A 17,046-nucleotide genomic window follows, 5' to 3' on the forward strand; every position below is an offset into this window, starting at 1 on the left:
GCACCTTTTTGCATTCATCACGGTATCGGTTTGAATCGGAGTTTTCTATGTGATCGCACTCCACAACCCGTAACTCCGGAGCCGGATGTCGGATGGAGATGGAATTTAATTTCAGTTTCCGGGGACGCAACACCTTTCATTTGAGACTAAGTTGATCAAATCGGTCTAGCCATTTTCGAGAAACCAATATAACCGTTATTCTGAATTTGGATGCTTCCGGATCCGTCGATGGTGGCCAGTGTGGCCAAAGAGACTTTGAATGACTGTTGGTGACTTAGATCTACAAATTCAACAGTTGTGTTTACATTTTGGAAAAAAATCACCTTTTAACATTCATCGCAGAATTTGTTAGAATTGTAATTGTAATTCAGGAACCAGCACTCGGATCCACACAAAATTCAACACCTTTCATTTAAAATCAAGTTTACCAAATCGGTTCAGAAAATTCCGAGAAACCGATGTGGATAAATCAACAAATTTTGTTTTGTAACCATACTCTTCAACTCGTAATCCGGAACAAGATGTCGGTTGAAAATGAAATTCAATAGCAACCTATGGGAATATTATACCTTTCATTTGAATCTTAGTTTGTAAAAATCGGTTCAGCCATCTCCGAGAAACCGATGTGGACATTTTGTTAACAAATCCGCACATACACACATACATACATACATACATACATACATACACATACATACACACATACATACACACATACATACACACAGATATTTTGCGATCTCGGCGAACTGAGACGAATGTTATATGAGACTCGGCCCTCCGGGCCTCGGTTAGAAAGTCGGTTTTTGGAGCAATTGCATAACCTTTCTATATGAGAAAGGCAAAAGAATAATATTTAATTAGCTTAATCAGCATGAGTTCAATGTTATCTTCATGTGATTATATTTTGAAATGTTGGTGGAATCGGTTTGAAAGTGGAGTGAATGGGGGTTTAGTAGAGTGGGAGTGGAGGATGCGTCAGAAATCCTTCATCTTATTTCGGTATACGGGGTGGATGAAGGAAATGCGGAAGTGAGGGTGGTCCAAGGGGAGGGGAGTGATGAAAGAGGGAGGTGTAAGGGCAAGGCGGGGAGGGGGGGGGGGGGCGGCGACGCAATACTAAATTGCATATTTTGCCTTCCATTTGAGACTTGGTTTGAGAAAATCGGTTCAGTCATCACCGAAGAACCGATGTGACTTTAATTGTGGAATATGCCCGGAATTCCGTACTTGCGGAATCGTCGATAGTAGACAATATATTCAAAGAATGTTTGATTGGCAATCAGTGATCTAGATCTGCGATTAGAAGTAATTTGGTGACCATTTCAATAGTTTTTAGCCTCTGAGGTATTACGATTGTACCGATTTATATGGGAAATTCCAGTGTATCCTTACTAACACCCCTGTAACTCCGGAAGCAAGATTCAGAACCGAATGAAATTCAGCAGCAGTCATTGGTATTACTGTATCTTTCATTTGAAATCAAGTTTGTAAAAATCGGTAGAGAATTCGTTGGGGAATGGGTGTGATATTAGCTTAGGAACTTGGCGGGTTCCCCGGGGGCGTCATGAACCATCATAGGTGGTCAAAGCTGCTTTAATTGATCATTAGTGATCCAGACCCGCAAACTAAAGTAATGTCACATCAATTTTAATATGTTTTACATCATTTGAACATCATGGTGGTACCAGTTTATATGGGAATTTGCTGTGTGACCGCACTCTTCAACCCGTAACTCCGGAACCGGAAGTCGGGTCAACTAAAAATTCAATAGCAGCTTATGGGAGCGTTATACCTTTCAGATGAAACTAAGTTTGCGAAAATCGGTTCAGTTATCTCTGAGAAAATTGTGTGAGTTTAAATGACACACACACATACACACATTCATACACACACATACATTTGCTGATCTCGACGAACTGAATCGAATGGTGTATGACACTCGGCCCTCCGGGCCTCGGTTAAAGAGTCGATTTTTACAGTGATTGCATAGCCTTTCTTTATATGAGAAAGGCAAAAATTTAAACTGCTGTTTTTCTAGGCGTGTACATTGTTTTATTTAACCTCTAGTATACTGGCCTATCGTACCCCCAGATTTTAAATAGATCGAAAAAATGTGCATTCGCCTTATTCGATTTAGCTTGAAATATATTTAGGCATAAAATTGTTATTGCCAGAATGTTACCAGATGTATAACCTTTCCAACAAGTGCTTGTTTGTCAAAATCAGTGCAAAAATAACATCGCACGAGCTCGTCAAAGAAAACTGACCTACTTGACCCCACTCTACTCTAATATTCAAACATTTTTTTAGTTAAAACGTCGAATACAACTAAAACAGTTGCTACGAAATTGCCCGCAACTAGCTAATATGTCGCTTGAATTATAATGCACTGGATAACTGTACGGTCAATAACACATGGACCCCACTATCATTCGTGTTGTTCTATTTACTCCATATATTCCCTTACTATAAATTGCTGAAAGAGATTGAAAGTTGTTTATTACATATTGAATGTACCGTGACCGCCCTTTCCACTAAACTGCAAAATATGATACATCGAATATACAGAAACAGAAAATAGTATCCTAAAACTACTCTTATTGCAACACGCTCGCTATCTGTAAGAGTTTCCTTCCTACTAACACAGCTGGGTAAGAAATTTCAACGATCTGTAAACCATCAGTCCTAGCCAAAGCTACACGCCACCGTAACCGTATGGAACCAACTGATATGGGAAAGTGTCACGCTTTGCACGTAGATTGTCTCATTCCAAGCTGTACGTATCGTGGAAGACAGTGAGTAGAGTGTGGCAACATCTTGCTTAAAGCCAATAATAGGAATTGTCATTTATCAGTTAAAATTAGTTCTAAGTGGTTTCTTTGGATAGGGCATTTCGCAATACATTTGTTATGTTCTTTGTTCAGTGTTATTCAAAATGGCGCGATACTACCTTATTTCTGAACTCTGGGAATAATTGGTTGCTTAGCCGGTTATGACTGGTATGAAATATTTTCGAAATATAATTCAAATGTAAACCAATTAAAATAAACCATGAAACAAATTGCTGTAGTTTTGAATATAGTGCGAAATATCAACTGCATATATTTATATATGCTTGCGGAAACATGCATATATAACTTTTGGGAAGTGTAGATAAAATCGCTGTACCGCTTCTTCTGGATTTTTGATACAAAAATAAATAATGCCGAAATATGACCATTTTAAACCAACCTGGATTTTTATAGAAGTCGAATTTCTCACCAAAGATGAGTTAAAATATTTTGAACGCGAGGGGAGGGTAGGATTCGCAATGCCTGAAATTTTTTTTACGTGGTTAATGGACAGTAGACCTCTCCACATTTTGAAAAAGTTTTGAAATATACATGGGTCAGCTCAAATTTTTGTTCTACGTGTGAATTTAAGAAGTTTCGTCAAAAATGACTTGATTTGGACATTATTTAGAGGTGTCTCCAATCAAAAATCGTGTTTTTGCTATGTTTCCGTAGTAAGATCACTTACACTCTGATTCAATAGGCCCTACATGCCCACATATCATCAAATGTTGTTCCTTAGACATATCTTAACATGTTTTAACAGGTGAATCGCAATAGAAAATTTGTTAACTGAATTTTTGTAAAGAAAATAATTTCAAAACCAAGAAAAAATACTACTAATTTTTCTTGATTTTGATATACTTTTCTATATAAAAATCCAGTTAACAAGTTTTCTATTGTGATTAGAGCTATGTTCACCTGTTAAAACATGTTAAGATATGTCTAAGGAACAACATTTGATGATTTGTGGGTATGTAGAGCCTATTAAATCAGAGTGTAAGTTATCTTACTATGGAACCATATCAAAAACACGATTTTTGATTGGAGACACCTCTAAATCATGTCCACATCAAGTAATTTTTGGCGAAACTTCTTAAATTCACACATAGAACAAAAATCTGGACTGACCCATGTATATTTCAAAAAAAAAATTAAAATGCGGAGAGGTCTAATGGACAGCCACCAGTGTTGAAACAAATGTTGCACTCAGCTTGTAAGTAATTCATGGATTTTCTTATTCACAGCAGCTGTGGCTCGCTGGAGATGGTAATATGGTGAACTACCATGCGGTTTCATCGTTTCCATGCGTGTGGGGTAGTGTCCAGAAAAATAATGAATTTTCGAAAACTCAATCGGCTCACCCCTGAGTCGATTTCTAGTTCCACCAGGAGCACTCGCTCAAAATTTGAAGTAAATCGGACATGTTTAGTTACCGAACCAACGCGCCTGAAGTGTGTTTGGGGTTTTTCGACAATTTACATGGAGAAAACCCACTAACTCGCATTTTCGCCGCTAGGTGGCACTGTATGCATCGCATTATTACTGTAAGTAGAAATAAGAAAGATAATTTAATTGTCTACAACTTTGTCGAAGACTACTAGTCAATCCAGCTGTGATGAAAGAAGTTATTAAACTTTTAACAAAGTGATGTCTGAGTGAGTTTTGCATGGGGCCTAGCAGTGCAAGGTTGTGTATCATTACTCGACTCTCACCAACTATATATTTTTGTGAAATACTCATTAGGTTTAGCTCAATGGTATGTTCAGAAAAATTATAGCAAGTAACACGACTCATGTTTTGGTTAGAAAATTTTAGTTCCACCTGTTACCGCATAGAAGGCGCCAACACTAACTTTTCATATAAGGGAGATAGAATATCGAGATGTTCAGAAGAATTATTGCAAAATTCCTGTTCTACAACTTTGTGGAAGACACCTAATCTCTATCTCTTTCCGTTGAAAAGTTAGTGTTGGCGCCCTCTGCGCGGTAAAATGTTCAACTCAAAATTTCTAACCAAAACATGACTCGTATTACTTGCTATAATTTTTCTGAGTATACTATTGACCTAAACCTAACGATTGTTTCACAAAAATGTTTAGTTCGTGTGAATCGAGTACTGAAACACAAACGCTGCTAGGCCCCATGCAAAACTGACTCAGACATCACTTCGTTTAAAGTTTAATAACTTCTTCTAACACAGCCGAATTGACTTCGACAAAGTTGTAGGCAATAAAATTATATTTCTTATTTTAACACACAGTGATAATACAATGCATATAGTGCCACCTAGCGGCGAAAATACGAGTTAGTGGGTTTTCTCCATGTAAATTGTCGAAAAATCCCATACAAACTTCAGGCACGTTGGTCCGGTAGCTAAACTTGTCCGATTTGCTTCAAATTTGGAGCAAATTTTCGACTCAGGCATGGGCCGATAGGGGTCATTTTTTTACTGTCACTCTAATGGGGGGCGTATACATATATGTTTAATTTTCAAAAAAAAAATGTATGTTCGAAATCTTTAGATCTGGCGGCCTGATATGTTTGGATATGTTGCATAGATTTTTTTGAATAACCTTTCAAATAAAAATATAAAAGAATTGAGTAGTTAAAGCCTCTCGCAGTAAATATCAAGAAAAAACAATTAATACGTATTTTGTTCACACAAAATCCAATATTTTTCAAAATTTACCATTTTTATTGAAACTTTACCTTTTATTACATTTCTTACAAAAGAAATGTATAGGATTCGCTCAAACTTTGAAACCTTTTTTCACCTATAACCGATAAAAATCGGTGCAGTGGTTCAAAAATTATGATTTAAAAAAAAAATCAACTTTACAAAAATCTCGATTTTTTGAACGAGTCTAACATGGAAAGCGGCACCCTAATGACGAAATAAAACAATACGTATCTAATATTTTCCGGTTAGGAACGATTCTACCAAATCTTACAGAATTCTAAGAGAGCGTATTACTTTTTTTCATGCAAGGTTTGAAAGAAATCGGTTAAGTAGTTTTTGAATGGCAGTTAACACGCAAATGATATTTTCCCAGAGACGTTCTACAAAAAGTTTTGTCACCGAGTCGTTTTTATATATTTTTGCATAGAAAAATTACAGCATGTTATTGAAATGATGCATTATAATGTACAAAAGTTTTGATCAATTCACTTCACGTAAAACCTAAAAAAATTCGCAAAACATAGTATTTTTGCACGCTGAAAAACCCTTAACCCCCCCCCCCCCCTCTCCTCTTAATTATTCAAAAGTGTCACAAGAAGAAAAGATTTTAGGTTTTAATTTGAAGTCTACGCTCATTTCAACATAGTTTTATTAAAGTGTTGAATCAATGAAACTTGCACAGTGAGAATGATTTATTTCTCCCAAATATCATTTTGTTGGCTCATTATGCATTTTGACTCATTCGATCAATCACGAAATGCAACTACGGGCAGTCTACCTTGGCTATGCTAAGCTATTAGTATTCTGTGACAGAATTTCTGTCAATAAACCTGTTATTTATGATGACGGTTCTGCACACCTATGTATGCCAAACATGACCATTCGGCATCAATTCCCACAGGCCAATCTGGTCGAAAACGATAAAATTTACCAGAAACTGAAAATTGAAACTATAAGAAACAATTTGGGTACAAGTTCATATAGATTTGGCTAAAAATGAGTCTTAATACCGAGTTCGAAATCCGGGTCAATATGACCGCTAACACTGTATTAGTTACAAAAAGTTAATACCTAAGGAAGGATAAATCTGCTGCAACCTATTTCCAGTGGATTTGGTTGCGGTTTTGGAAAACTATCGATCTGCAGATGTGAGAGCAAATACGCGCGATGAACGCATGGCTGTTTAAGGGGAGGGGGTGTTGTAGTAAGAGTTTCAGTAAAAAAACGATTCTTTCGCTATTTTTTTTTGACATTTGGTTTTAGCAAATTGATCAAAACTTTGGTACATTATAATGTATCATTTCAATATCATTCTGTAATTTTTCCATGCAACAATTCCGATAAGCGAGTCGGTGACGAAGCTTTTTGTAGAACGTCTCTGGAAAAACCACGACTTGCGGTGTTAACTTCAATCAAAAACTACTTAACCGATTTATTTCAAACTTTGCACATTGTATGTAAAAAATACCTAACCCCTCCTCTGAAAAAAAAACCCAATCGTGTTTTTCCAGAGGAGGGTTGTTAATCGATAATTCATCGTCATCGTCGATAACGTTAACCACCCGTCAACGTCACACTCCGTAAACAATAATGTATCGTCGAATTCATCGGCGGTTGACGCGATAAATTTTGCGTTACTTTCCCGTTTATTGCAGTTGAAGTTGAAGCGGTTAACGGTCAAATGTTTAGAAATTGATACATATTGAAGGAAATGTTGTTGGAAGTTGAAAATCAATAGTTTTGGACATTTTCAATGCACGGGGGGGAATTTTTTCTATTTTCGGGAAAGTATATTATATTGAAGAGAAAGTTGTTGTCAGCTGATAATCAATAGTTTTGGAATATTGATTTTCAGCTGCAAACAACCTGCTCAATATAAAACACTTTCCCGAAACGCTTAAAAAAATCCATTCCGCCTTTCCGAAGAGTTGAAAAAAATCATTTTGACATATCTTCGGATCCTCCTGTGCAATAAAAATATACAACACTTTTCAGAAAAGTTGAAGAAAATCCATTTTGAGACATCGTCGGACCCCCCTATGCATTGAAAATGTCCAAATGTATTGATTTTCAACTGCCAACAATATGTCCTTCAATAGGTAGGTATTTATTTCTAAGCAATTGAAAGTTAACCGCATTAACTTCAACTCCGATGAACGCGAAAGTAACGCAAAATGTATCGCGATAACAGATGAATTATCGACGATGACGATGCATAGGTCGATACAATTATCAACGATAACGATGAATACGACGATACATTATCGTTAACTGTTTCTCCAATTACGATACATTATCGTCAACGAGTAACGCCGATAAATGATCGTTAAAAATGTATCACATTAACAACCCAACAACAACAAAGCAACTGATGCGCTTCTTCGTTGCTAACACAGAAAAAAATATTTTGTAATTTTAAGTTTATTTCATGCACATATTTGGAACATGAATATAAATGTAAAATTAAGTTCCACCTCAAACACACACGTTCAACGAATTTTATTGTAATTTTACACGTGGATTGGAAATTACAGTTTCTTTAAACGGGAAACCAATGCACTTCAATGTATTTTTATTCGAATATTGCTGTAAAATGAATCCCCATAGAAAATTTGACAGTTGTGAAATTTCCCAGTCGACCGACTAAATCGGGTGCTTCGAAGTTGACCGATTAGTTAACCGACTAAGTAGGGCTTCGTCGGTAAACAATATCCCTCGGCATATTAATCGCCAGATTTAATCTGTGTAAATCTGGTTAAAGTTTTAAACTACCAAGTAATCGACCGATTTAGTAGGTTGAAATAGACCGACTTCAACCGATTCAATCGGTTGTCGCGACAGCAGACATCCATACTAAACTCTCATAAGAGTCGGTGCAACAATCGACCGATTAGTTTGTTGCATAGTTGACCGATTGTACCGACGAAAGCCGATTTAGTCGGTGGGAAATTCGAGAGCATTTTCTGTGGGGATGTAATATTACACAAATTGAAGTGTAAAATTGTATACTTTTTGATGCTCAAATTGAGTACATTGATTTTAACGTAATTTTCAATCAAATTTTTGTTTCAATCTTTGTATGTTTACATTCGCATTGATTTACATGTCGTTTAAATTTGATTATTCGTTGGTGTGCAGCTTTATCTTTCTTGTGAAGTGCGAACGAACGAAAATTAATAAACAATCTCATTTTACTGAGCTATCAGTTTTTAACCCATTCATGCCCATGTTGTTTGTGGACAACAACGTTTTTAAACAGCTATAACTTTTGATTGAGGCGAGATTTGCTCACAAAAACAAGTAAGGCTAATTAATGTGACTATTGCCTTTAATTTGAGTATTAACAGTTACAAGGATCAGCTCTAGAACTGAAGTTATTGCAATTAGTCTGATTGGATTCCGATGGAGCAGTGCTGCCAGGGACAGTTTGCGTTGACGACGGAAAATGATTTTTTCATATATCTTCGTTATGGTGCAATATTATTGAAAACTGATGAAACTTATCAATTTAGACTGTCATTGGTTACGTTTTCTACGTAATTGGACTATTGTAATTATTCTAGGAGAATTGCATTGAGCATTAGAAGGTAAAAATTGACCAGCTTCTAGCACTGCCATGGAAGCACCTATCTTTATGACAATAGGCTTTTCGTGTTTCTTGACCCAGCCGTTTTCAAGGAAAAATAGTTTTGAAACCCTACATGCACTAGAAAAAAGTTGGGCATGAAAGGGTTAAATCGGCTGACTACACGGCTGTTGGGAAATTGCCAAGCCGAATTGAGCGTGTGCGAACGTAGACTTGGAATTAAAACTGAAGATCTTTTCTTGCTGTGATACTCTTGAATAATTAAGTCAATATAAATCTGAAATTAAGCGTACACCGAAATGTAATAAATAATGAAGTTAATTTCAAGTGCGTTTTGCGGAATGCTTTGCTGTGTAGAAACTCATACCGCCAAACCCAAGTACGAGCGAAGCACGTGACAGTACATTTTTCACGCGCAAGGTGCGATTGAAAACTTATATCTCCGTAAGTATTAAATTGCTCACTCCCAAATTTTTATGGGAAGAAGAAAAATGATTTTACTACTTCATCTAATAAAAAAAGAAAAAAAAGTTTGAAAAAATCGATTTGTTTAAAACGTTTCAATATTTTTCATGAATCAACACGTTGATTACGTTTTACTTCATTCGAAAGTTGAGAAAATTTCTTGGGCAGTTTTTGGTATATTCTTTACTTTTTGCAGTACGAGTGATTGAAAAAAGTGCGTTCTTTTCAAATGCGGAAGGGTAGATGTACCAGTAGTCGCATACTTAAGGAAAACTTGCTAAAAAAATCGATAAATAGACCTATGGGCAATCTTAATACATTAAACGAAAGCTTTTAATCCCTACTTCATAGGAAAAATATGAATATGGTTTATTAACCAATTAATGTATTCAAAACTGCTTGAACCACTATAGGAACACATGTACCAATAGTGGTGCAAGCGCTAATTTCGGTTCCTATTGTTGCAAATCCCATTGATTTCTTATGGGACTTGCAACTATAGGTACATTAGATCAACTATATGTGCAAGGGAGCTCAAAATTCAAATAAAATAAATTTTTTCAATAGTTATTTGAGCAAATTTCAAGGATAACAGTTTTAATGTAGCATAATTTTAGTGCGATAACTCGATAAAAAAATATTTGTTGATGAGTGGTACCTTAGTTAGATGTATAACCCAATACTGCAACTATTGGTACTCCTCAACTATAGGAGCACCCACCCTACGTTGAATAAAAAAAACGCGTTGAATATTTTTGACTAACGAGAGAAATTTATTTGGGAAAGAAATTGTGGCAAATTTTGCGTGGGATGCCCCGTATATCGATGTTTGGAGCGATAGCATAAGCTTTCTATATGAGAAAGAAAATTTGTTTCTCGTGTTGTATTCGTGTTTAAAAAAAATCTAAAACAGCACCTTCTAGTGATGAGGTTTCCTTAAGCACCGCCTGGTGGCACGTTTAGGATCCAACATCATAATCATGTGCAGAAGTTACTCTGAAGTATTAGTGGTATTCGATGCTACCTAATAGCTTATAGCTCATAAATATTTACCTGTTTAACGCCTCCGAAATAAACAAGTGGATTACGATAGTTGAACGGCGGAAGCTCCAGGTATTTGTTTACCTGTCGTAGAAAGAGAAAATTTAGCAATTAATGGTTTTGTTAATCGATAAATTTCCTTGTTTTTATTGAATTCAGATTTAAGAATGAACGTATCAAATATAAAATTAGATATTCGTGAAATTGTTTGTTAACCAAATATTTCTACTATTAATCGTCGAAGTTTCAGAAAAGAAACTCACACAAAGTTCTACCACTAAAAATCATTTCTGAATCATTCTCACATTGCATCGCTTTTCGATTCAGTTTCGCTTGCAACACCACTGCATTAAATCCAAAAAGATTTATTTATTCCAGTGCATAAAGAAATATATGTATACCAAGATTAATTATATTAGGCTGAAAACGAATTGAATTACACTCTGTTCTGGATGAAATCGCAGCCGAGTGATTAAATTAGCATTTCTAAAATATCAATTTCTTCGTGATATAAAATGTATTACGGAAAAACCTAACCTTAACAGCAAATTCTTCAAACATGATGGGAGCCGATGGCACGACACCGAGGTAGTGTTGCAACGCCTGTACAGTTTCCCGATCCGGTTCGGGTTGCAGCAGCCCATGCATATACTTCTTTGGCAGGGCAGCGTCGTACTGCTCGAGATCGACTCCGACTACAAAGTACTCGCCTGCAGCTAGCAGCTCCTTCCGCCACAAGCTCACCAACAGGCCAATATGTTCGTCGTGATGACCAAGCACCAGATATACTGTAAGCAAGAAACCGATACAACAGAAAAGGACAAAATTAACGAGCCTGTCAATGAAATGATTAATGACGTGATGTCGGCAAATGCATCAAGAGACCAGCGAAAAGCACGTCTTGCTGACTACCGAACTGCATGACCAGCGCGGAACACATCAAATAATCAATTAGGACGTGTTAAAACGAACTGTACTCGGATCAAGTGATGTTAATTCTCCGCATTAAATTAAATAAATAGATGTCCCATGAATTTCTAGCCTAATCACTTCTATTTACATGCGCAAAAAAACTAATTAAAAACTTTTACTTAAACAGCTGAGACGAAGCTCCATAGTCTGCGAAAGCAGATTAAATACTTGCTTCTAGTTTCCATAAATGTTTCATCGACCAGCCGATCGAAAGGGTTTGATGAGTAGCCGTGGTGGTAGATTGTACTCCATGTGCGAACCGCTCTAATCCTAACACCATTCGATTTCAGGGTGGTTTTCAAAGTTTCAGCGACCGCATCATATTCCGCGTCATCAGAAGCACGATAGAAAAACGTGACCTATGAAGTAAATAATTAATTCCATTAAAATTTACAACTATGAAGAGTTACAAGATTAATTATAAAAACTTGAAGAGCTGTGTTGTTCATTTATTTGTTCATAAAGTACATCATTCACTTAAACTGGAAATATTTAAAAAATCATGTACGTATATATCAGCTTTATAACCAAAATTTAAATTCCTTTCGAAATTTTTTCTTGCATTCTTGAACTAAAAATAATTGACACGTATTTTTCGTTTTGACTGAAAATCATATTTTTTTCAGGTTATGAGATTATGAAGTTAAAAAAAATTAACAGTTTTAAATCACTGATAGCTCGGATACTATTCGATGCATGGAAAAATATTAAATAGAAAAGTTGTGTTTTTATATGATCCTACCGAGAAAATCCACAATTTTTTGTTGAATAACTAATGTATTCTGTAATTTTTATAAACAAATGGAATTTTTTTTTTAAGTTAGGCAATTTTTTTTGCTCATTGTTTCTTTAAATATTAATAATTATGCCAAAAAGTCTGTGTAAACATTTTGGAGAGGATCTCAAAATACTTTGCGAGATGTTAATTATAGCATTAAAAACGCCATTTAACACTAAACACCCAGTATTAGACCGATTGTAATTAAAAAATCTCGTAAAGTACTTTAAAATTCATTCTGAATTTTTACACTATATTCACAATTATATTGATTATATGTTCTCAAAAAAATGGTTCACTCGTCCACAATAAACTTGTTCGAATAGTGTCTATCTATTATAATATTTATAATCCAACCCGATTATCTTGAAAAATCGTTTTCCAAAAATGGTTTTTGCCTTTCTCCTATAGAAAGGTTATGCATTCACTCTGAACATCGTCAACTTAATCCCGGCCATTTTTTTGACTTGTTTAGGTTTTCTGTATTTTAACAGGGAATACGGTGAGGGGTACCACTTCTCCACCACATCACACAACACCTTTTCCTAAACCGCCCTTCCCTCATCATGTACCTCTCTACCCGAATAAAATTTTCTAGTTCCTTTAGAATAAATTTTCCTAGTGGATCTAAAAACCAATGAAAAATTTGGTTTGAGATGATTTTGAGTTGAGAAACTAATTTAAAATTTCTTAACAAGTTGAAAATTTTTAGTGAGGTCAAAACTCCTGAACCCTCCTCCTGGATCCGCCGCTGATTTCAAGTGTTTCAGCGTCGACACATCGTCGCTGTTGTGCTATCTTATGACAAACGCCATTTTGGGGTGAACTGAGTTAGATATGCCAGGTTACTAAATTTTAAAATCTCTATAAAGTTGCGTTTTCAGAATTTTGAAATTCTGCTGGGTTACTGAGATATAGCGAAACACGATTATGACAAGCGCCAGTTTCTCGAGTGATCGAGTTGTGCTATCTTATGACAAAGGAATATCAGACAACATACCCAGTTTGTTGGCTTGCTATAAGCCAAAAAGCTTATAGCAAGCCAATAGATGTCTCTCATGACATAGGTAATTTCTATGCAGATAAACCATAACCATTAGCTAGGTTCTTGTCTCGGGAGCAAAACTTTTCCTACCATAGTTTTTCTGGGAATGGTTGGCTTATATTTTCAACATTATTGAACAAATTTCCTATTGAGATTTCCACTAGTTTTGGAAAGTATACCGCAATGTAGTGATGGATTATGCAAGAAGACTATTTGTTTCGTCTAGTCGCCTATCAACACAAACATTGTTTGATATATATTGTCTCTAAATTGTTAATGGAACCATCTTTTGTTTATTGTTTTTCCCGAATAAAGGAGGAAAACTGGGAAAACTTTGTGTTCCAATACTATCATTTTGTAACCTGATATTGCTGCTATCGCATGGAAAAGTATAATATTGGACATAGCTATCTATAACGCATAATTTTACAAATCAGTTATGATTCATTTTTATATGAAATCTTCTGTGCACATTTGTGACAGGTCATACATATTTTATCATGAATACACACCTATGACACGTATGCGAGCGACTTTGGTTTACATTTTAAGCAATAACTGTAAGTGTAGTCAACCGATCATCACACAAATCGAGAGATTACTTCAGAAAAGATAGAAGCGTCGAATGTCTTCTCCGAAAAGCTTGTAGCATTTATAAATTTTAAGATATTCAATCTTAAACTTTAAAAATCGTTTTTCTCGAAAAGTGCTAAATGGCGCTTGTCATAAGATAGCACAACAGCGACGACATAGCAACTCAAGTTCGAAGCTGTAGATTCATTGTACGTATCGCACCGAATATGTGATAGACATTTCCACCATTATATTAAACATACCCAGCCATGGAATCGTAGTTTGGATAAATGAGAAAGGCACAATTGCATCACCAGGTGGATTAAAACGGGTTTTTTACGCGGATTTCCAATTAACGCGTTTTTTGCGCGGATTTTCCAATTGACGCGACTTTTTACGCGGTACGTATCCCCCGCGTAAAAAACCTGGGTTTATCGCATAATATATAAGGGTCATTCCACGCGAAGTGATCAAAAAAAGATACAAACTTGAAATCGACCTTCACGGATTTGAACCAAATTTGGAGGAATTGTTCATCTAGGGCCAATATATAAAAACCCAAATTTTTGTATCAATTTAACTACCCCTCGAGTCATGGGATCACCCCCCGTTTTGACAAATTGCCAAAACCCTTGATTTTATTTTGATCATATCTTCGGTTCTATTGACTCTAGAATCAAACCGCTAGATGGCTTTTGAAGAAAATTATTCAAGGAGTCTAGAAAAAATATTAATTTTTGGGGGGAGTGTTGCCAACTATGCAATTTTTTCAGTTAAATACTAAAAATTAATTTTTCTCTAAAATAGAACCAGAGATATGACCAAAGAAAATCAAGGGTTTTGGGAATTTGTCAAAACGAGGGAAGCTCCCACAGCCCGAGGGGTGGTTCAATTGACACAAAAATTTGGGTTTTTATATATTGGCCCTAGATGAACAATTGCTCCAAATGATCATGATCATGATCAATGTGAGTAAAAACATATTTGTTTGTATAAAATTAAGACCTTTAATTTCTAGAAAGTTCATGTTTCACAAGCAGTTTTTATGAATAGGGACACTTTCCCAAGAATTCAAATACTTTTCGATTGTTTGAATCATTTCATTTTCGTAGTATTGGTTTGTATAGGACTAATTAATTCATATCTTCGAATCGAGAATTCCGAATGAAACAATTCGCAGGATATAGAGATCACTGGAAAGGGACTACACGGCCTTTGTGCTATCGACAACAATATAATCGCCAACATAGCCGAGACACTTTACACTCCCTTCTATTTACTTCAATGAAAAGGAATACAGTGAAATATCTACCTGTTTCATTCACGAATCGTTTTCTCTCTCTATCGCTCGCTGTTTAAGTGGTATAAAAGCACATGTGACCCTATCTGTTTACTTTTCCAAATGTGCGTCAGAAAACTAGACTTGAAAATTCTATTCTGTGCAATAACCTTTTTCAGCAATCTTTGACCAAAAGGACGTCTTTGAATTCCAAAACAAATTGGACATTGCAGTATCCTAATAACTAATTATGATCCACTAACAAAATAGAAACACCAAATAATCTTGAACGACGCCGGCAAGAAAAAAAAGAAAAGGAGAAGTGCCTTGTACACTGATAAGCCATTTTTTCAAATAATGGAATTTTCACAAACATTTCAGAACTATCTGAAACAAAAGTCTCCAAATCCGTACAATTCGTTTTGTTCATTTACTTTAGTTAATTTTTTTAAATTTCATTATATATGCTCATTTTTTTTAGTTCAATTCATTTTGGGTGTGTGGCCAATTTTGAACATATCATCATTTTATTTTAATCATTTATTTCATTCAGCATTTTTTTCGTATGGGTTTATTTTATCTATTCTTTTGCTTAATTGTTTGGATTCATTCTGACCATGCGTTTTATTCATATCCACTTAATTTATTTTGTTCACTGTATTAATTTTATGCATTATATTCATTTGTATCGATTTTGTTGGCTATTTTCGGCAAATTTGAAACTAAGAGAAACGAAATCAATGAAATTGAAAGACGGGTAGGTATTCTAGAGCGAATCAGTTATAAACTTAAAACGGAAAAGTAGGACTAGGCAGGCTCATATGGACATGATCGAAAGGAAATGTGAAGAATTCTTTGCCTTCTGCTAAGTAGGAGTTGGGCGTTGCACCCAAGTCTACCGCATGGTCTATGGTAGAACATAACTCATCATCATGTTTTACCGCCGACGCCGGCGGCCGTTGAGGGTCTCTTTACGAAGCATGATCCAACAACCTGAGTATAGACACCGTAAGGCAAAGAAAAGGGAGCAAACAAAAACAAGTGACTAACGATGAGCTCGCAGAAGCATCGAAGCGGTTAAAATCAATGAAAGGCCCGGTCTGGATGGTACACTAAACGTGTTGCTGAAAGCTGCGACCCTGACATACCTGAACATGTTTAGGATGGTGTTGAATGTCTAGATGAAGGCAACTTCTCCGAAGTGTGAAAGATACAGAAGCTGGTGTTGCTACCAAATCCAAAAAAGCCATATCGTCGCTGTTGTGCTATCTTATGACAAGCGCCATTTTGCACATTTCGAGAAAAACGATTTTTAAAGTTTGAGATTGAGTATCTTGAAACTTATAAAGGGCACAAACAATTCAAAGAAGACAATTGATGCTTCTATCTATTCTGTATTAATCTCTCAAATATTACGAAGATCAGATGACTATGTTGCGAGTTTTTACTATAAATGTAAACAAAAGTCGCACTCGCACGTGTCATAGGTGTGTTTTGATGACAAAATTTGTATGGCGTGTCATAATCGTGCATGGAAAATTTTCCATTGAAAAAAATCATCAATTATTAACTTTTATTCATATCTTTGGCTTCATTTGGTCTATAAACAATCAACGAGATGCATTTTGAAGGAAATGAGTCAGGGAATCTAGAAAAAATATTTATTTTTGGTTACAGTGTTGCCAAATATGCTGTATTTCCTGTTTATAACTTAAATTGCATTTTTCTCACGATTCTTGCATTTTTGTTTTGAAAATGATTATGCCATTGTGTTTCTCAGATAGTTTTACA

The 17,046-nt window shown here is 35.6% G+C and overlaps 1 protein-coding gene across 9 annotated transcripts in view; it reads right to left on the minus strand.

Moving 5' to 3' along the window:
• The window catches only part of LOC131692403 (guanylate cyclase 32E), a 171,322-nt gene that overhangs the window by 23,328 nt on the left and 130,948 nt on the right, over positions 1-17,046 (minus strand). For all 9 annotated transcript variants that reach the window (XM_058979427.1, XM_058979430.1, XM_058979433.1 and 6 more), the window contains exons 6-8: positions 11,753-11,939; positions 11,146-11,396; positions 10,621-10,692 (exon numbers count right to left, since the gene is read on the minus strand). In XM_058979427.1, the coding sequence (XP_058835410.1) occupies positions 10,621-10,692; positions 11,146-11,396; positions 11,753-11,939 (510 nt within the window). The remainder of the gene's footprint in view (positions 1-10,620; positions 10,693-11,145; positions 11,397-11,752; positions 11,940-17,046) is intronic.

This window comes from Topomyia yanbarensis, chromosome 3 (assembly GCF_030247195.1).
Source record: "Topomyia yanbarensis strain Yona2022 chromosome 3, ASM3024719v1, whole genome shotgun sequence".
Lineage (NCBI taxonomy): Eukaryota > Metazoa > Arthropoda > Insecta > Diptera > Culicidae > Topomyia > Topomyia yanbarensis.